The 21,783-nt window shown below is 42.8% G+C and overlaps 2 protein-coding genes and 1 long non-coding RNA gene across 6 annotated transcripts in view; 2 read left to right on the top strand and 1 right to left on the bottom strand.

Moving 5' to 3' along the window:
* Positions 1-4,100, top strand: part of SLC11A2 (solute carrier family 11 member 2) — a 62,575-nt gene extending 58,475 nt beyond the window's left edge. For all 3 annotated transcript variants that reach the window (XM_035103090.3, XM_035103098.3, XM_035103106.3), the window contains one exon: positions 1,206-4,100. In XM_035103090.3, the coding sequence (XP_034958981.1) occupies positions 1,206-1,283 (78 nt within the window). In that variant the 3' untranslated portion in view covers positions 1,284-4,100. The remainder of the gene's footprint in view (positions 1-1,205) is intronic.
* HIGD1C (HIG1 hypoxia inducible domain family member 1C) lies at positions 3,032-17,233 on the bottom strand. Its single transcript, XM_088661248.1, has 5 exons — positions 17,132-17,233; positions 13,557-13,636; positions 10,864-10,966; positions 5,524-5,658; positions 3,032-4,906 (listed from the first exon to the last, which is right to left on the bottom strand). The coding sequence occupies exons 3-5, from the start codon at positions 10,955-10,957 to the stop codon at positions 4,842-4,844; spliced, it is 294 nt and encodes a 97-aa protein (XP_088517374.1). The 5' UTR covers positions 10,958-10,966; positions 13,557-13,636; positions 17,132-17,233; the 3' UTR covers positions 3,032-4,841.
* Positions 17,234-17,320: 87 nt separating this feature from the next.
* Positions 17,321-21,783, top strand: part of LOC148686715 (uncharacterized) — a 57,151-nt gene continuing 52,688 nt past the window's right edge. For both annotated transcript variants that reach the window (XR_015947930.1, XR_015947929.1), the window contains exon 1: positions 17,321-17,505. This is a non-coding gene — a long non-coding RNA (uncharacterized LOC148686715). The remainder of the gene's footprint in view (positions 17,506-21,783) is intronic.

Raw genomic sequence — 21,783 nt, forward strand, 5'->3', positions numbered from 1 at the left:
AAAGTCAGATAGTTGTTTATTTCTTTGACATCTAATGGGAGGGCATTCCACAGGGCGGGTGCCACTACCGAGAAGGCCCTCTGCCCAAATAAATTGTAATAGAGATTGGAACTCTTTAAGTGTGCATTTACACGTTAAATTTCGCTATCCCTGATCTTCACTTGGGGTCACTAGTCCAGAGTGCTGTGATCGGGTCTTTTGTTCATTTGACTAGATCTTGAATTAACTTCATGCACTATTCCTTTGTGATCTGCACAGTTGTGTGACATACCCAACTGCTGCCTCTTGCTTTGCTTGACTTTTTGGCTCCACTTAGTAAACCACTTCCCCACTCCCTTCTGTATTCAGGGAATATATATACAGTACCTACCCACTTGGGGGCTCGCACATCTGGTGTTGTGAGCTGTGACCTACTTACAACACAATAGATCTGTTAGCTTTTAACAAGCCTTGATAGTGCTAATGGTGGTGATGGTTCTCTCAATCATGGCTACACTTCTGGAATTTTGGTTTAATTTATCTAAGGAAGGGCTCCTGGGAATGGGTGAGCTGGCCTCCTGAAATAATGAAGTGTGGGGAAAGGAGCTACCATGGGGTAGGGAACTGGGTGCCTCCAGATCATGGGTAGGCAAACTAAGGCCCAGGGGCCTGATTCGGCCCAATCACCTTCTAAATCCGGCCTGCGGACAGTCTAGGAATCAGCATGTTTTTAAATGAGTAGAATGTTTCCTTTTATTTAAAATCCGTCTGTCTGGTGTTTTTACATGAGTAGAATGGGTGCTTTTTTAAAAAATGCATCTCTGGCTTATTTGTGGGGCCTGTCTGGTGTTTTTACATGCGTAGAATGGGTGCTTTCATTTAAAATGCATCTCTGGGTTATTTGTGGGGCATAGGAATTCGCTCATTCCCCCCCCCCAAAAAATAGTCCGGCCCCCCACAAGGTCTGATTGACAGTGGACCGGCCAACTCCTGAAAAAGTTTGCTGACCCCTGCTCCAGATGTTTGACTGCCAAATCCCTTCGGCCTCAACTAGCAGGTTCCCCACCCATGAGCCAGCAGCTTCCCTAACAAATGGCAGCAGCCCTTTAGAGTTTGGACTCCCACTTAGAAAACCTTGGGAGATCTGATCGCACCTGATTTCAACTATGTTTTCATTTCTCCTAGGCAGCATTCCTAACTGCCACCTCCTCTTCTTCCTTCTCTAGTATCACCTGGGACTCACTGGTCATCCAGAACTCTTCCTCCTCAACAATGTTGATGCCGACCAAGCCTCGATTAGATGAATCCCCTCCGAACTAGTAAGGATGTGACTTTAAAGGCGAAGAACACAGAGCCCTCCTATGCTGCCCTAAGCCAAGTTTTGATTGGTTCGGATGTGTTACTGCAAACATCCAAGAATTTGCAACTTCAAAAGAGAGAGAGAGAGGACCACAAGGGAAAAGGAATTATGCTATTAAGGATCGTCTGGTACACTGGAAAATAGACTTCTTTAGAAGCTGTGCCTAAGGTCACCTAGAAAAGTTACAAAAAAGACTGCAGAGAGCTTGGGTTAAATCATTGCGAAGCTGAGATTGTATGTAATAGTGATGGACAGGCACATATCTTGAAATGTGGGTTGCCACCAAACATCTTCAAAATACTGGAGGTGTGGGTACTAAAATTTGAAAAGCAGTTAGTGGGAGGAGGGTACTAAACTCTTCATTCAACCACTGGCCTAGTAAGATCTTACTGCTGGCCTCAAATTGGGAGAAATGTGCCAAACTTGTTTATTTGGAGGCAGGGTCTAGCAATAGCAGACAGAGAGTTCCATAGCCCTGTCCTGTCTGTCATTTTCACTTTTGAAAGCCCTTACTTGCTTTACAGGTATTTGACAGTGGCCCATACTTGAAACATATACCGTAACTACAGTGAAGGTACTGGTAATTTGATTTCCACTTGATGCAGATCACTGTCTTTCCTAAGGGAGAAATGATCACACACCCCTCAATTTCTGGAAAACTGACAAGTGTCTTTTCTGAAAGTTGAGAAATATCCTTCTTGGCATTTTACCCTCCATACTATCCTGTTACCAAGGAGTCCAAATGAAATCTAGCAGGTTCACTATTCCAGATGGAGAATTTGGGTTTTTGTTTGACACAGAGTACAACCAGCCTGGCTATCCCCATGGTCCTTCTTGCGATCGGATTAGGAAACTAACACACAGTGGTGCCTCGCTAGACGAATGCCCTGTAAGACTAATTTTTCGCTTAACGAAGAGATTTTCCGAGCGGAGGTTGCCTCGCAAAACGGATTCGTTTTGTGAAAAATTCGTCTAGCGAATCACGGTTTCCCATAGGAATGCATTGAAATTCAATTAATGCGTTCCTGTGGGCAAAAAAAAAATCAATGCATTCCTATGGGATTCGCTAGACGGATTTTTTGCAAAACGAATTGACTCACATAACAAATTAAATTCATCTAGTGAGGCACCACTGTACAGTGGTGTGAGTTCGTTTCATTTTGCGAAAAATTCGTCTAGCAAATCCCATAGGAACGCATTAATTGAATTTCAATGCATTCCTATGGGAAACCGCGATTCGCTAGACGAATTTTTCACAAAACGAATTCATCTTGCGAGGCAACCTCCGCTCGTAAAATCTCTTTGTTAAGCGAAAAATTCGTCTTACAGGGCATTCGTCTGGCGAGGCACCACTGTAATTGAATTTTCCTTGTGGCTCGGGAAAATTGTTCTATGTGCAGAGCTGCGATTGCAAGACTTAAGTCCATGAGATTCAAGTATAACAGCTTTCTTTTCTTTTTTCATTTTCGAGAAGCAAAAGAACTCTAGCCTGCAACTCCTCCTCCTTCTGCCTGACCCTATGAATATTTTTACATATTTTTACAGCACCATCATCGTACAGGGTGCCATACAGCGTAACAAGAGATCCTTTCTTTCCTTTTGACTACTGCTCAATTTGGTACAGAGTTGTTAGGATGAGACGGCTGGCAAAATCTCACATCATCTGACTGGTTTAACTCACACTGCACATACTTTTAGCTTAATATGTCACGTCTGGTTTATTAGGTAAATCTTGAAATTAACAGTTTCATAAAGAGTTGCAGCTTGTGTCATTTACTCTGCTGCTGGTAAGTGTGTGTTTTTAATTTACAGCAAATTAAGGGTCGTTTCCCCCCCTGTATTAGTGTGACATTTTACCCGGTTAATTTAACAGCACATTCATTCGCAGCTTACATTGTAATCCAAAGCCAATATAGAAGTGATGCAAATTTAGTTCAGGCCTTGCAGTGCTCTGTCAAGGTTTCAGGCAATCCTCGATATTTGAGTAGAGTTGTTCATTGTATGAACAGAAGATGGTACCTACCTGTTGCTTAAGTTTTATCCCTGAAGTTTTCCCCAAGTTTCTAGCCCTTGTGCTCACAGAAACAGACACATATGCAGTATCTGCAGAAAATGCCAGTATTTAATCAAGTTTGAAGCTGTTCTGAATTCTCTGCATAATCAACTTGCTAGTAAGCCGCATTCAACTCAGTGGGACTTGATTTTGAGTAAGGATGCGTAGAATCAGGTGTTGCTTTGCTTCCTACCTTAAATTGGATGGTGTGTGTGCATCAAAAACATGCCACACTCACACACACAAACAAACTTGAGCACAAGAAGAGTGTCCCACTGAACTTGGCCAAAATAGATATGTTTGAACCAAACATGGTGAGAAGGCTTCTGTTCTAAAAATGTCACATGTTATCTTCCACTCAGGATGCACTAAATATCTGCAGTTGTGTTACAAGACAAGGCCAGTTTCTGCTGAATGGTATATATGCAATCTGTGCTCTGTTACAAAACCCATTCAGGTTTCAAGGCAAGCCCTGCTGGATCAGGTCAAAGGGCCATCTAGTTCAGCATCCTCAGCCAGATGCCTATGGGAAGCACAAGTAGAACTTGAGTACAACAGTACTCTCACAACTTGTGATTCCTAAGTAAGAGGAATTCAGAAGTATATTTGGTATTCTTGTTTTATATTTGGCACTAATTTATATTAAATGTACTGATCATTATTTGTTTCAACAGAGGTCCGGGTTTTCAAGTAAATATGTCAACTATACACTGCCTTTCTGGTTTCTAATCTTGTTATCTGATTTCATCAGCCCTTCTTTGTCTTCTGACTTCGAAAGCAAGGAGACACTGCTGCAGGAACAATTACAGCGGGGGGAAGTAGAAGTAAAATAATTCTGTTGACGCTGCTTAAGGAATAGAATGTTGCTACGGTACTTGGGAAGGGAAAAAATGAGTAAGGCCTAATTTATACAAAATGCTATTGTAGGCAATGTGGAAAAACCACTGAGCCCAAATAGGTGACCGTTTTATCACACTTCCTGCTACATGCATAGTGTACATGAAATCGCAAGCTCAGTTCCAGACATTATCCAAAAGAACTCAGGGAGGAGGGAGCCCACTGGCCGATGCCTTTGGGAGGAGCTGCCAGAGTAGAGGCTGGGAAGACAAACCAGCGGTCTGACTCTGTATCACGCAGCTTCCTATGCCCAGACATTAGCCACGTTAAGGGGGCTTAGCTGCTGGTGTTTCTAAAAGCCGGACACACGTCTGAACCTTGAGAGCGATTGTTCAACTCGAACCAGGAAAAAGCTGCAAAGTTGACTCAGATCTGGATGCCCAGTGCAGAGCTTGTCTTTAGCATATAGAAGCTGCTTTAATAAATGGGGAGGGTGGTGGGAATCCTGGCGGCATACTTGGAATACATTCTAAAAACACATACATAAAAGTTTTTTATAAAATAATACTGAATCAAATGCTTTGCCCTTCCTCTTTGCTTTGATGATGATGATCATTTGTTTGGTCCACTGGTGCCCGGACGTTTCATGTAATCTGTATACATGGAATATAAAACTCCTAAGAAAAGAAAGCAAATGTATTAGTTAGCAATGGCTGCTTCAATATCATCCAGCAATTGTTATATTGAACAGAAATAAGGTCACATTTGCTATCTTAGCACAGGTAGATGGATCTGTTGCCTGGTGATGACTCAACAACAAAAGCTTAGGGCTTTGAATCAAAAACTACAGTGCTGCCTATTTACTCACTACAGCCTGCTGGGGAACGTTTTTGGCCCCATGAGCCAGATCTTTACCCACCCCATCGGCCAATGTTGACAGGTGAGTGGGCCAACCCATCTGTCAATCACCTGACACCATGATGGCAATCAGGTGATTAATAGATGGGTGGCTGTGCCCAACTGGCGCAAGGGGGAAGAGTTCTGCTTTCTTAGCACATTCCCTGCAGGAAACACACTAGAAAAGCAGCACCCGGCAGGATTGGATCCCACCTATCAGTTGGCATCACCCAGTGACATCAGCTGATTGACAGGTGGGTGTAGTGGGGAACCTTTAGACTCTTGGCTTGGTGTGGTTTGGGGGGGGTAGGGAGAGACATGGCATCAGAAGCTAAACTGGACAGCGGGGAGATTACGCACTTAACAAAAGGGCACTGATCACAGCATGTTCTCTTACCTATTGTTATTGCACCTACAACAAAGCTTTGGGCTGCAACTCTCATGTGGATGAGGTGGACTGACATTTTTTGGCTTCCTCTGTGCTTCAGCTTGTAAAGGCCATAGCCCACTACAGCAAAGCAGCCTGCCAGACCTGGATATTAAAGAGAGGGGTGAAGTTCAGCATTGAGCACCAGCGTTGCCTTGCTGGATCAGGTTAAGGCTCCATGTAATTCAACATTCTCTTCCTAACAGAGACCAGCCAGATGCCTTTGGGGAGTATACAGTGGTACCTCTACTTACGAGTAACTCTACTTACGAATGTTTCTACTTACGAACGGAGCTCCGTTCACCATCTTGGATGCGGTTTAGATAGATTTTTTTCTACTTACAAATTTTTAGATAGGGTTTCTTCGACTTACGAATTTTTTCTCCCAATGCATTCCTATGGGATTCGACTTACAAACTTTTTCGACTTACATATGTGCGTTCGGAACGCATTAAATTCGTAAGTAGAGGTACCACTGTACCAGGAGGACATGAAGCCAACAGCCCCGCCCCGCCCATTGTCTCAACAATTCCTATTCATGCAGGAATCTCTCCCTTAAAGGCATCTAAAGCAGTGGCTGTCACCACATTGGGTTTTAATACTTTTTTTAAAAAAAATGATGATGATGCAATGGACCGCCTCAAGGAGCCAAAAGAGGCTTTGTCAGTTGAAATCACACACACATAGTCATTTTGCATGGCCTGGTTTGCTTTCCTGGGTTCCTCCCTGATGAACTAGTGGAGTGCTCAACCCAGACTGGGCTGCTGGGTTAATGTCCCTGTAAGCTAAGTGAGTTAGTCACTAGTTCTCATTCTACCCAGATTAAAAGGTTGTGAATATAAAGCCCATGTATGCCACCCTCCGCTCCTTGGACCAAGAATTGGGTGCAGATGTGGTAAACAAACCATGTTGTGTACACATTTTAAAAATAGACCCCCTTCTGAATCAAAATGTTGTTTAAAGCAATGATTGGTAAGTGATAGCTCATTTTCTTCCAACAGGAAGTTTCATTTTCTGGGGTGAAGGCTAGGATTTTGATTCCCAGGGCCATTCATGGTAACCATAACAACTCTCCCTGAATCCAAACTAATAATAAAAAAATATTGCTCTGAAGTGACATCCAGATGTGTTAAGCTTTATCTCCTGAACAGTTTGGTTTTGGGAGATTTGTCAGGTGATGTAAATTTTCTTTTTGTTTCTCTTTGTTTGATGCGTAAATTCAATATAATGACATTTTTTTTATCTTTTCACTGCAAACCTGGTCTGTGGGAGGCAAGCACTGTCCCTGCAGCCAGCTTAATTGGCAACAGCGCATACAAATTAGCCTGTGTTCGTGGGCATTGCATGTACAAATCACTTTAAATTCTGGAAAGGCACCTGGCCTGATGCAGTTCAGCTGGAGCTGATAAATGGGAAGGAAGACTAATGAAGGTTGATGGGTGAAACTGTGACAGTTTGCAAGGCTTCTGCTAGCCTCTCTCAGTGTGGGCACATTTTTAAAGGAAATCTTAATAGCAAAGAAAGGAAGAAAAGAAATGTCATTCACTTGTCTGTTTAAAATACACTGACTTTTTTTTTTTTTTTAACATAATTTTTATTGGTTTTTACAAATTACAAAAGATGGTACATACATAAACACCTTTTCCACCTTCTTCCCACCCCCCTCCATGGGTCCTCCCCTGCCACAGAAGTATCCCACGCAGGTGATCAGTCAGAAGTGGTCCATTTTATGATTGGGTTTCTGTCCTCCTCCCCCTCCCCTGCCCCCCAAGCCCCCCCCTGCCACCAGGGAGCTCCAGTGAACCAGGGCAGTACGCAGGAGTTCATCCATCCAACCATCTATTGTCATACCAAAAAAAAAAAGAAAATACAAAAAGAGAAAAAGAGAAAAAAGAGAAGAGGAAAAAAAAAAGACAAAAAGGAAAAAAGACAAAAAAAAAAATTCATCATAATTGTTAAATTCATAATTGTTAAACCATATTTTGTGGGCTTCCCCACCCTCCCACCCTTCCCCGGTTTTCCTCCCTTATTTATCATCTTCAACAGTTTCATAGTTCATATTTTATAACATACACCTTTATATCTTATACCACTTTTAAACTATTATCATTTTCGCCTATTGTCCAATCACTGAGAAATCAAACTCCCATTTTTTCTTCCCGTGCCTAATTTTTACCCCTCTATAGGCCTCCATATTTTCACCTTTTTCCAGAATCAATTCACTTTTTAAACCTATAACTATTCCCAAACTAACCTTACTCCCCCCGAGTACCTGCTCCACCCCTCCAATCCAGCAAGTTCCATAGTCAGCAGTCCAGTTATAGTCCTATTAACCCATCCTTACAATCACCACTTCACTTTCCCTTCACCCCACCCCCTGTTTGCAGTCTTTTGCCATCCAGGCCTCCATATCAGACCCCTGAGCTTCTTCTCTTCTCTGCTTAATTTTTCCTTCTTCCCTGTGGTCATTCTGGAGTTCCAGTAAATCCAGTCGTGCCCCCCTCGAAGGGGAGGCACTCCATCCAACTTTTTGTAGAGTAAAATCATCATTTTTTTCGTGATGGGCTTCATTTTGTGTTAAATCATCACAGTCGTCATCATTGTCATTCTCACATTCATCTTCTTCAGTTTCAAAAGCTTCATCTTCTAGGAAATCATATTCTGTCATCACAATCTGGAATTGTTGCTGTAACACTAGCCGTTGTGTCTCCTCTTGACATAGTTCTATTCTTGTTTCCCACATTAAGGTCAAAACAGTCCGCTGAAACTCAGGCGGATACCTTTTTGTTGACATAGTTCAGTCCTGTCAAGGTCAAAACTTGTCACATGGGGTGGAATATGATCGCAGTCTATTTTCTCGACTCCATTTTAACAAGCTGGCTGCATTCTTAAAAATAAAGTTCGAACTCACATTTCAAAAGCATATAAACCAAAAAAAAAATTCCCAAAAAGTCCAGAGATAAAGATAGAAATAAAATTTAACTATAAATCCTGGTCAGCTCACTGGGTTTTCTGGGCTGCCGGCTCCCGAGAAAAAGAAAGGTCTTTCTTAGTCTTAACTTCATTCTGCAGGGCAATCACAACAGTCTCTCTCCCCTTTTACCCTGCATTTAGGGGAGATTCTCTTTGATGCCTTTGAGGAATCCTTTTAAGTTAAAATCTTCTGTTTACGGCTTCGGGTTTCTGTTTACTGTCTCTTATGTTACCGTGGGGGGGGGGGGTGGCTTCCTCTTTTCCCCTCTCTCCCAGGTCCAAATTGTTGCCTTAATTTACATTCCAAAGAATCCAAATTACTCACAGTCTATTCATTTGCTGAATGTTCTTTGAAGAATTGGCCACCTCCACTTCCCAGACTCGCAGCTTCGCACTCTCAGAGCAGCAATGTCAGCCTGTCCGCCGCGGTTCACCTCCTCGCTCTCGGGGGCTTAAACAAAGCCGATCCGGGGAGGAGAGAGCCCGCTTTTGGCGCCGCCAGGCAAAATCTGTCCCCAAAAAGCACGATTTGGGGCTTTTAAGGAGGTTTCGTTTCGCTGGAACGATTCCCTCCACCTCTGAAGCGCCGAGGTCCGCTCCGCTGTGCGGACCCCCGTCTGAGCAAGATGGCGTGGTCAACCGGAAGCCAATACACTGACTTTTTAAAAAGGATGTTATTAAATCTATGGCATGGAATATGGAGCCACAATGTCTTTCCTGCCTGTTTCTTATACCAATGTAGAGAGTGATTTGCTAATTGTATTATTGAGCTAGATCTGATCCTATAGTTTGCATTGCTTGCATTGTATGAATTCTGACTGTATAGGCTGTAGCCCTGGGATGTCTTGCGTAAAATGCTTTTTCGTTGCCTCTATGCCTCTGTGTGCCAAAGGGGAAGCCAGGCAGAATGCTAAGCTATCAAGGCCAGATGAGCTGGCCCTGTCTGGAACACAGAAGGGCTTATCAGCTGCTATGCCTGACGCGTAGCCTCTTACTCAAGGCTGCTGGAAGTTGCTAGTTTGACGCGTAAACTGAAGGCAGCCAGCATGTGTTTAGAGTCTACACCCAGAGATATGAATTCGACAGTAATTGACAATATGCATAGACGATGTGAAGGAGGGGGGAAGATGCATAAATCACCATTGTCCCTTATAGCCCTGTTTATGTTACCCCTGCCTAAGCCAGCATGTGTTTACGCACAGGACGTGTACTAGTGACCCCCTTGCGTGCGCACATTTACAGGGAGGGGGAAAGAGCCCAAAAGAAGGGTATAAGGGAGCTTTGCAATTTGTGTTTCTTTACTCTTGTCGTGGCTGACCACCTTGAGTCTCTTATTAATAAGAAATTAAATTCTTTCTCTGGAACTTAACCCCGGTGTCGTTTTGACTATCTCTGTCCTGCCTGGGTGCAACTTAAAGGACCCTTAGTAGCTGATAAGGCTGCACCAAGAGCATCCAACTTCTATATTCTTGAAGACCATTCAGTTCTCCAATTTCCAGTCTGAGGTGTGCTACCTTATGGATGGTCGCCAAGGCAGCAGAGAGCTATAATCCAGCAGAGCAGACTAATCTGTACACAAGATACAGCAAAACTGGAAGAAAACAATTTATGCACACACACACAGAGGGCGGGGGTACCCCACATTTTCATCAAACTGCAAAAATTGCCAATTTAAAGCAGTAATATAATACAAAACAATGCAGCAAAGCAGAGCAAGAGTTAGCAACTCAACAGATATAGGAACCAGATATAGCAGATGGAATTTAGTCGCTGACTGGAGTGACTATCTCCATATCCCTCTTACGGTAGCTATATCGTTATTCCTGGCACAGCAGCATTTGAAGCCATAACCCAAAAACTGACCACTACCATCAATTTATTGAGTTTTCAGAGTTCTGTTGTTTTATATGCCTGTTGTCTTTGTGCATGGAGTTTTCTTGGCAGGGATACTGGAGTGGCTTGCCAGTTCCTTCTCCAGGTGGATCACGTTTAGTCAAAACTCTCCACTATGACCTGTCCATCTTGGGTGGCCCTGCATGGCATAGCTCATAGCTTCTCTGAGTTATTTAAGCCCCTTCGCCACAACAAGGCATTGATCCATGAAGGGGTTTCAGAGTTCTATCCCACCCTTATTCTAAAGAACTGCAGATGGCATACATGAGGGTGTATATACCCTCACAACAAGGCTGCAAGGTAAATTAGGCTGCGTTTGTGTGTGACCCAGGGAGACAGACTGCTGAGTGGGGATTCAAACTCTGACGGGTCTCTCCGCAGCAAATCCAAACACACTACCCACTGTACAACATGGACTCGAAATTGCTGAAGGGTTCAACTCACCTATGGGAACAAAGGGGGCATCTCTGGATTTCCTAGCTAGTTTTGATGCTTGACTGTCATCTTCAGCTGGCGTCCAGGACTCATCAGAAGACATTTCTCACGTCTGAAAACAAAAATAAGTGCAGAGAAATAAGAACATTTATTGGGAAAGCATTACTGATTAGAGATGTTCTGGTTATGGCAGCTGAAAGGAAGCATACTGAAGGACTGGCTGTGGTGCATTTTATTTCAAGTAAAACTTCTTTTTATACTCTAGTACAGGCATCCCCACAGAGGACAAGATGGTTGGACAGTGTTCTCGAAGCTACGAACGTGAGTTTGACCAAACTGTGGGAGGCAGTGCAAGACAGGAGGGCCTGGCGTGCTATGGTCCATGGGGTCACGAAGAGTCGGACACGACTAAACAACAACAGGCATCCCCAAACTGCGGCCCTCCAGATGTTTTGGCCTACAACTCTGATGATCCCTAGCTAACAGGACCAGTGGTCAGGGATAATGGGAATTGTAGTCCAAAACATCTGGAGGGCCGAAGTTTGGAGATGCCTGCTCTACTAGTATTTCATTTCATAGGCCAACCAAGCTCTGGGTTCTCCACAACAACCAGCTTCTCTCCATGCTCCCTGACCTGTGCTGGCTGCCTGGTGCTATTTTACTACTGAGCGGTTCTTAGACAATGAACCTATATGTGAGAGTTGTGTTTTTGAGTTACCATGTAGGATGGGACCTTATGAGGTCATATGAAGTCATATGGCCCATTCATTCATGCTATCTGTTGAGGATTGGTTCTTAATGATTTAGGCTTATATGGTCAAACCCACCAATATTGTAAGAACTAAAGAGGTTCAACAACAAAATGATTTATTCATGCAGAAATTGAGCTTGTTCATCCAGTACTGGAATGATAAGGTACAGAATGAAAGTTAGCCATGTGTTCTTTTAGGAATAATCTGATAATAAACTCTCTTATTATTTCCCCCCTTTCTCTCTTTTCTTCTGTGCCTCTCTTAACTTATATGGGTGAACTTATTGGATGTATGTTGCTGCAGAATAACTCTGCAACCTGTACAACACTGATGGTTAAATACTGGTACCATTTTGTGGAACATTTGGAGTTTTGTGGGGGGGGAATTCTAATCAACAGCAATATATGTTTTTTCCATCAGCACCCACTTAAACATTTCCTATCTTCAAACTGGCTCTTATTTTTCTTAAAAATGAAAGCCAGTTGATCTATAGCACAAGGCATAATATTTTAGCAGTGTCATAAACAGTGACTGTAGTTTAGCTGTTCTTTTTATTAAATCTTTATCTGATGCTTCCCCCAAGGAGCTTAGGGTAGCTCCTCCACCCACATTATTCTCAAAATAATCCTATGAAATAAGATAAGATAAGATAAGATAAGATATCTTTATTGTCATTGTCCCCTTGCGGGAACAACGAAGTTACTCGGTTGCTACATCCACTCAGATAAAGCATTCCGCATAATCCAAAAGTACAAAACCTAATTAAAAACAGTAAATATAATACAAAATAACAAGTAAAATAAGATGACTTCAAAGTCCAGTCTTTCCATTTAAGGCCAAAATCGCTCTAGAGAAGAAACTGTTCCTGAGACGGCTCATTCTTGCCTGCATTGTTCTATATCTCCGTCCCGATGGCAGGAGCTCAAATAAATGGTGACCAGGGTGCGTTGGATCTCTTGATATGTCTAGTGCTTTTCTATGGCACCTGGTGGTGTAGATTTGTTCTAAGGTGGTGAGTGAGCAGCCAATAATGCTCTCTGTCCTGAGAAGTACAGCTTCCGTACCACACACATAAACCGTATGTGAGCACGCTCTGTATGGCACAGTGATAGAAGGCAAGCAGCAGCTTTTGTGGAAGATGGTTTTTCCTTAAAATTCTCAAAAAATACAGTCTCAGGCTAAGAGAGTTCCTGGACAATGGTCACCCAATTAGCCTTATCACTCAGCAGGGATTTAAATCTGATCTTAGTCTCTGAACACAACACTCTGACTTTCTTAATCCACTAGCTAATCATTTCATATACATGATATAGTTTTGTATGCAACACTCTGCATAACCATACAAAGGTATAGAATACATTTTTCATTTCAAGTAGATGCCTACGGTAATCTCAATGTAGAGGCTACCCAACATACGGTAATTGATCTACAAATAGCACCTTTGCTAATTAAACAACCCTTACTATTAAGAGTGAATCCATATAACTTTAGTTCTTTGCCAGCTTCTATACCTTTTCTGCAACATTCAAGAGCAACTGAATCTCAGAAACCTTTTCCTGCCTACTAAAATCCCACAATCTTTTAGCTTCCATAATCTAAACAGAGCCCACTGAGTTCCTTAAAATTTTATTTCATTTTTCCAAATTAAATCCTATTGCCCTTCTCTGAAATTGTTTGCAGTCTTTCGATCTCATCCAAAAGCTGGAGAGAGTATATATAAAATGTATTTCATACCTACATGAAGATAAAAACACTTCAGTAGTGAAGCCCTCTTCCATATCATTTTAAAAATGAATCCATTGTGCAAATAGGATTCAGTTAAACTGGGCGCTCTATGAGGACCTCCCATATTTTTAACTAATGCCACTCATTTTACCTGAGATACAGCGATCTATCTTGAGTTTTGTTAGAAATACGGAAAATAAGCAAGAATTCAAGATGTTGAGTTACCTTTGCTGCTGATGCATTAACTGTCCATCGACTCTGTGATCTCAAAAAGAGAGAGGATCTTCTATGGCAGGCTGAGGCTGCTGTCGGTAATGAGAGACAAATACAATTATAGATCGTTTGAAGGCAACATCTGGTAAAACTCTGTTCTAATAAGGTTCTTTTCCCAGGTTCTGTAAGCTTTGTTAGTTTCATAAATGTTCCTAGAAGCAGGCACAAGGGCAGAAAATATCTACTGTCATTGGCTTAATGAGCAGAAGTTCTCTTTATGCATGAAGTAGGCCATAACATTTCATCAAATCATTTCTGGGTATAATTCTACTATGGGGGGAAAACATCAGTAGTTTCTCAGATTCCCAAGAGCCTGCATTAAATTGGAACTGTTTCCAACTGAAGCAACATGGAAGCCTTTAAAGACTACACGCTAGTCTTTTTATTATTCCCCAAGCAAACAGTTCTTTGCTAAATCAGTGGTATTTGTAATTTAAAAACAACTGTTGAAACACCTGGAATTGGGGTAAAGGTAAAGGGACCCCTGACCATTAGATCCAGTCGTAACCGACTCTGGGGTTGCAGCGCTCATCTCACATTATTGGCTGAGGGAGCCGGCGTACAGCTTCCAGGTCATGCGGCCAGCATGACAAAGCCACTTCTGGCGAACCAGAGCAGCATACGGAAACGGCGTTTACCTTCCCGCCGGAGCGGTACCTATTTATCTACTTGCACTTTGAGGTGCTTTCGAACCGCTAGGTTGGCAGGAGCTGGGACTGAGCAATGGGAGCTCACCCTGTTGCAGGGATTCGAACCGCCGACCTTCTGATTGGCAAGTCCTAGGCTCTGTGGTTAAACCCACAGTGCCACCTGTGTCCCGGAATTGGGGTACTGATGTGTTTTATCAGCTTTTACTGCATACTACGGAAATTACCAATTTCCTCTAATTTCACATGCTTAACAGTCTGCCTGTAAAGATTGCTGTTATAAAATGCCACCTTCTGTCTTTCTTTTTTGACTGTACAGCATGCTGTTGCTTTTATAGATCCTACAATCTGATCAGCAAATAAGATCCAGTGTATGTGAGAGCTTTACAGTTACTGTCTTCTGTATTGTAATATCTAGTTAATATTCACATAGGACAGGCTTGTGATTACTGAGGAAAAGACATTCTGAATCAGTAGAGTACTTTGGGTAAATGATTATGCAAACATAACAATATTAATCTCAGAACATCCACTTGCCCAAATCATCACTGTTATTCCTTTTGAGTAAACATGCATAGGATCTGCCTGTCTCAGCTGAGAGAAAAACCCTGTGTTTACATTCCATTTCTGCCTGGTGTATGTGTCCACACAGTAATTAGAATGAAGAACAAGTTCCACCAATTCGTTGTTTTATCAATATGCCAAATAAATGTAAATACAGTAGCTCCCATTTTTGACACCAGATCCTACAAGTAATTTCTTCTTTGGTTTATTACATCGCCGTTTCTATTTTATGCACAAATGAGTAGCATATTCTTGAATCCCCATCTCAGCATCTCTCTATAGCGACTCCGGCCTACCAGAAAACCTGACACACTGTGGCATGGGTGGCGAGTACAACCAGAACATCACCCCATTTTGGCAGGTGCTGAAATCCCCTGTGTCCAACTGTTAAAATACACTGAATCCTGCCCACAACTGCAACTGGATTGCACCAACTACTATACAGAAACACTGCTTCCCACTAGCCAAAAGCAGGTGAGAGGTACAAGAGGGCTCTGGGGCTTTCAGAGATTAGGTATGTTACATTCATTTTACAACCGTTTCCGTATGGTTGGTACCCATCTCAACCAGGCAAAAACATTCCTCTTCTCCATAGCTGCCAAGTATCCCGTATCCACCGGGAAAACCCCTTTTTTTCTCACCGTTTCCGGCGGTCTCCCGTTTGGCAGAGAATCCCGGCATTGTCCCTTACATTCGATTCTTCCTGGCGGCCATTTTTCTGGTGCCGCTTTGCCCTTCTATGGGCACCAGAAAATGGTGGCGCCGGCGCCGGAAGTCGCTTCCGCGCATGACCGGAAGTTGCGTGACGCGACTTCCGGTGGCGCTTCGCCCTTCTATGGGCATCAGAAAATGGCGGCGCCGGAAGTCGCTTTTACGTGTTTCCGGTCATGCGCATAAGCGACTTCCGGTGCTGGCGCCGCCAATTTCTGGTGCCCATAGAAGGGCGAAGCGCCACCGGAAGTTGCGTCACGCAACTTCCGGTCGTGTGCGCGCTGCCGATCCCGGATCTTTACGATCCGGACTTGGCAGCTATGCCTCTTCTCCCAGGTCTTTGGCTAATTAAACTACCTATGGCCTTTTAAACACTCAGGAAGGGTGCTGTTTTTGTTCATTACTATGTTATGTATTTTTGTGTTTTTATATTGTAAACCGCCCTGTGATCTTGGATGAAGGGCAGTTAGAAATATAATAATAATAATAATAATAATAATAATAATAATAATAATAATAATGGCAGAGTACATACTTTGCATGCAAAAAGCCCCTCCTTCAGCCCTCATCATCTCCTGTCTGAAAACACACACACCCCCATTCAGCATAGAAAATACTGGACTAGGGCTCATGGTCTGACTTTATATAAAGCAGATTTCTAAGCCATAATAATAACAATACCTTTACTGTCAATGTACAATGTACAATAAAAAACTTAGTTGGTCTTTAAGGTGCTGCTGGAAGGAATTTTTAAATTTTGTTTCAATGTACAACCTGTGTACAATGAAATTAACCGAGCCTTTCTCCCCCCCCAAAAAAAACACTCAATCCCGTTGCACTCTGTGTGCTTGTCGCACAACACACCAACCCCGAAAGTCAGTTGCACTATATTATTTTCCGTTCAGCAGCCTAACAGCCCACGGATAGAAACTGTTTTTAGCCTGTTGGTACAACTGATGGGGGCATACAGTACTGCCCAATATACTATCTCGTGTTTTTATTTTATTTATTCTTATAAAATGGAAGATTGCTTAATTGCACTTAAAGAAAACCAGGTCATGTAATCTGGTAGTTCTGTCCACATAATCTCCACACATTGGAGGAGCAGGTCTCTGTGCATGTTCAGAAACACCCTATTGTCAAATCAATTGCCCCAGAGCCCTGAAGCTAAACCCTTAAAGAGCGATTTGCTGAACTTAAAAGCATCAAGTGAGCTAATGATGGTATTGCAACGGGAATTGTATACTGGGCATATTTGCGTCTAGCCGGGAAGTCCTAGACCTAGATAGAAGTGGCCACCACCAATGGCGTTTCTGTTGCTTGTTTTCTTAAATGGTTTTTAATGATGCTGATTTTTTTAAAAGAATTGTTACCACACACTACAGTTAATATCATTATTTCCTAGCAACCTGAGGAAATAATAATAATAATAATAATAATAATAATAATAATAATAAATGATGATGATAATCTGAGTTCGTCACCCTTCACTCGCCCTCCTTTTCCACCCCCCACATCCTCCCTTCTCAGAAAACAGAGCTAGGTCTGCGGAGACCGGCTAGGTCTGCGCGTGCGTGTGCATCATCCTCTGCAGCTTAGGCCGACCTGCCGGGAGGAGAAACCAAGTTGCGCTGGGACGGAGTACTGGAGAGTACAGTACAGGGCCGCGATGGAGTCGCAGGCGTTACGAACTTGCTCCCTCTCCCCCGCCCTCCCCCGTTCGCGACGTCACGCCCAAGGCACCAATCGGGAAAAGGGGGTCTGCTGCGTGGGTGGGCTCGGTTAACGCCGGGAGAGGAAAGGCCCGGATGTTCTTGTGTGAGGGCTCAAGCCCCGCCTACCGCCCGTCAAAGGCGGGAAAGGCGGCCGTCTGAAACGTGCTCCCTCAGGAGTGAGTCGTGGCAGTGATCTCAGCTGGGGTTTTGCTGCCTCGTAGAGGTGCCTGGGGTGGCGGCTGCGACTTGGCATGCTAGAACGAGGTATATAAGTATTTTTGTAAACAAAGAACAACATCAAAACATGTCGGGGGGGATGGGAACCCTGTTAGGCTGTTGGCGGCAAAGGTTTCTGCATTCCTCATTTTTCTGACAGGCAGAAGTTCAGCAGGTGGAGAGGATGTGAGTCGTTGTCGGATTTCTCTCTGACGTGTGTACAGCAGCCAGGGAGGATAATTTAGAACAGGGGAATTGGCTGGAGAGGTTTAAACCCCATAATGCCGCAACTCCCACCAAATTTGGGCCATGCCGCTGCTACACAGAAGCTTTTAAGTGAAAATTAAAACATTGAGTGATATGGTGGTGGCTCCTGTGGTCTGGCTCTTAAGGGTCGCCAGCCTTTGGGGGCCAATGGCCATCTTTGCAAACTAGAGAAACACCCACCCACCCACAAACCACGCACACTTCAAATTTATTGGCTACAACAGAATATTTTTAAATCCTAATTTCCAATGAAGGGCACCCTGTAGTCGCCAGGAAAGCCTTTGTGAGCACACTTACACTCCCAAATGAAAGGCACGGTCACAGAGCTTATTGTGGCTTACTACCTTGTGCCGAGCAGCAACACATCTTCTCAGATGACGCTTTAGAAAAGTGAGACTCGGAATAATATCACAAGCAGCTGGTATTTCCAGCTATGCCTGCCTAGTGGTACCACTTGTTCCCTGTTCTCTTGAAATGTAACTCCAAATATAATCTGTTACAGTAGCTCCTCCTCTTAGTTTACGATTTATTAGCCATTTCAGCATAAGCTGCCACAGCAGAGAGTAAAAAGGAATATGACTACTTCATTGGGTGCTTCTAAGCAGAGGTTGGGTGGCCATCTGTCATAGATGTTTTAGTTGAGATTCCTGCATTGTAAGGGGTTGGACTAGATGACCCTCTGGGTCTTCCAACTCTACAATTATATTAAAAAATTCTTTCCAGCAGATACCTGAAGAAGTGTGCATGCACACGAAAGCTCATACCAAAATAAAAAACTTAGTTGGTCTTTAAGGTGCTGCTGGAAGGAATTTTTTTATTTTGTTTCGACTACGTCAGACCAACACGGCTACCGGTACCTACCTGTATCTACAATTCTATGATTCTGTGGTGAAGCTATCCAATACTCCTCATCACTGTATTCAATAAATAGTGTGACACAAATTAAAATTATGTTTTAATGTGCTTGTTTTTGATATTTGCTTTGTTTCTTTTATGTTGTGAAGCTGCTGTTAGTGGGCTATGACCACAAGGGAGGGTTGATTATTGGATGGAGATCATTTTATAACAATGTGCACTTTTATCCAGCAGATGTCACTATCGTCTCAGAAGTGACATTATTGATTATCAGACGTATTATTTATACAAATACACTTATCTGTTAGATACTTTATGTAATTATCTTTGTGGCCTAATTAACTATACAATAAAAAGATGATAGTTTTTCATCTTCAAGTTGCTGCTGAAAGAAATAGCATGCAGATTTACTAGCACAACTGGTACCACAATCCAGTAAAGTGAGGCAACTGCTTGGGCTGTGAAACCATACCCAACTGGATTTCTAACCTGCCCTCCTTGTTGCTCTTCCATTGCCTTGGAGAGCAGCAGGGGAACAAATCTCAATGACTTGCAGAAGTGAGTGACTGGTGTGCTCTCGGTGGGGAAAGAGCTGTTCCCCTGCTCAAGGAGAGAGAGTGGATTTGAGATCTGATCTGGTGCTGGCATTCTTTACTGAGGGAGTACATCCCACTGAAATCAGTGGGAATTCTGAGAAAAACATACCTACTTAGAGATTGTGCAGGAAGTCAACAACAAACCACGACCCCCAGTTTGGATGTAATGCTAAGCTCTCTCCTTCCTGGTTTGTTTACTTCCCGCACCAGGAAAGAAGCAAAATGGCCACTCATGCACATTACAGTTTATTAAACCATGGTTCTTGCCTTACTGTTACAAGCAGACATGGCCATAGAGTGACACCATCACCACAGCTATGTGGGAAATCATGTTAACACCAAAGCCTGATTGTTTAGAAGCTCTGTTCACCTGAATTCTCTACTTTAAAAGAAAGGGAGAGACAGTAAATGTGTGAGCAGTCTCCTAGGAACTGGGCATTTGTGTGGATGGCATTGACCCACATGAAGTTGTGCAATGGGACTGTTCTACACCAGGTCCAGTGGTCAAAATCATTGGAACTGAAAACATAATAGGCTCCAAATGGTGACCCTTCGTGCTCTTATTTCTCTTGGAACATTAACAATTAATTTGCTAAAGCTGGCAGCGTCTTCATGCTTGAGATCCAGTTTGGGAAGAATGGAAATGTCACAAGGAAAGAAATGGAGGCAAAGCATCCTAAATTACATTGCTCTCTGGCTGTTCACAATTCACTGACAAGCCTATTGTTCCCTGATCTCTGAAATTAAAACAGTTTTTTTAAAAAGTAGATTAAATGGAGCTGGGAAGGCTTGAGAAAAGGTTGTAAACCTTGCTGTCATACTTAATTACATACTATTTGCTGCTTTATTATGAGAGAGAGAGAACGCGCATAGCATGGTTGGAATAAAAAAAAGGGGGCTTAGAAATGTGACGATGAAAAAACACCTATATGTAGATAATATTAATATTGCAGTAGAGTCCAGAAATTTTCCCTAGCCCTAACAACCTGTGAAGAGAAGCATTAAATGGGAAAATAAATGTTAGATAGAGATCATTTTACCTTTAGAGTTAAGGGCTTACAAATGTGAGAAGCAGAGCCTTTTTTGGGATGGTGCTAGAGATAGTCAAGTGTTTTGGTGTCTGAGGGAGAAGATTCATAGTGTCCCAAGGGTGGTAAGATTACCATAAACTAGGCAATTACCAATTCATTGCTATTCAATGATACTCAAAAAATCTGTCACCTAAAGTGAACCTAAAGTTCAAGGGGGTTGGGGGAGGCATCCTCTGGAATTCATTGTCTAAAGACATTTATACTGAATAACCAGCTTTCTTGTGTTTATTTAGAAAGCATATAGCATCTTCGTTTAGGAAAGCATTTGACTGGCTGGTCTTATTGATGTTAAGGCTTCCTTGCTATTTAGTTTGTGTGATTTGATTAGTTTAATGCTTTACTCTTGTTTAAAGTTGTTATGGTTGCTAGATGACTTTAATCCTTTTGTTGACGGGTGTAGTGTATCAAGAAAGCAGCATGAGGTCAGGACTACATGGCTGATCTGGTGCTCTTGCCATTGTGTCCACACAGCTCCAACCTCACCCCACCCCCCGTATTGCGCTTGCATCAGCCAGGTGAGCAGCAGCACTATCACACAGTGCTGGCCACTCATATACTGTAGATTGGATATATTCAAATTATATATATTTTCCCCCCAAAATTTTTTGTATCTATACATGTAAAGTGGCTGGGGAAATCCATCCAGATGGGCAAGAAAGAAAGAAAGAAAGAAAGAAAGAAAGAAAGAAAGAAAGAAAGAAAGAAAGAAAGAAAGAAAGAAAGAAAAGGTGCAAACAGTAACCCCCGTCTTCCTTTTTGATGCAATTTCTCCTTTTTTTTTGCAATGTATAAGTGGCCACATAACTTACACTAGAGCAGTATAATGTGTGGGCTGCACTAAGAGCAAGCCATTGTTGTATAGTGGTTAGACTAGGTTAGTACTAGGAGTACAGTTGTTGCTGTGTACTGGTTGTTGCTGGGTACTTGAATACTGAATTCTACATTTGTTATGCCTGTTCTGCATCTTGTCTCTTTATTACTGGGGTAACCCAGCCAGATGGGCGTTGTTGTTGTTGTTGTTGTTGTTCTAAGATCCCCAGGCCTTGTCTTCGACAACCACCCATGCGGTTGATTTTATACCTGCTCAGCGTCTTTCATTCCAGATCCACGATGCTTTGCTGGTGATCTTTTAGCCTAGTAGACTCTACTCAGACTTCCCATTTTGTACCTTTGCTCACTGCCAGCATTGACTTCGTTTCTCTGGCCTGACTTGGTTTTGGCATGAGCTGGGCACACATGTTAGTTGTTATCCTACATTTGGGTCCTCCTGGACCTGATTGTGCAAGAAGGCCTGTGTCAAGTCTTGGGATTGATTTTGCCAAGACTTTCTATGCTTTACTGCCTTATGAAAGGGGCACATCTACAGAGAAAGAATGTCACTATACAGTACCCTTGTTACCATAGCTGCCAAGTTCTCCCTTTTTTTAAGGGAAATTCCCTTATGCTGAATAGGCTTCCTCGTGAGAAAAGGGAAAACTTGGCAGCTATGCTTGTTTCCGCCATGCCATATTCTGTGC

Source organism: Zootoca vivipara, chromosome 2 (assembly GCF_965207765.1).
Source record: "Zootoca vivipara chromosome 2, rZooViv2.hap1.1, whole genome shotgun sequence".
NCBI classification, from domain to species: domain Eukaryota; kingdom Metazoa; phylum Chordata; class Lepidosauria; order Squamata; family Lacertidae; genus Zootoca; species Zootoca vivipara.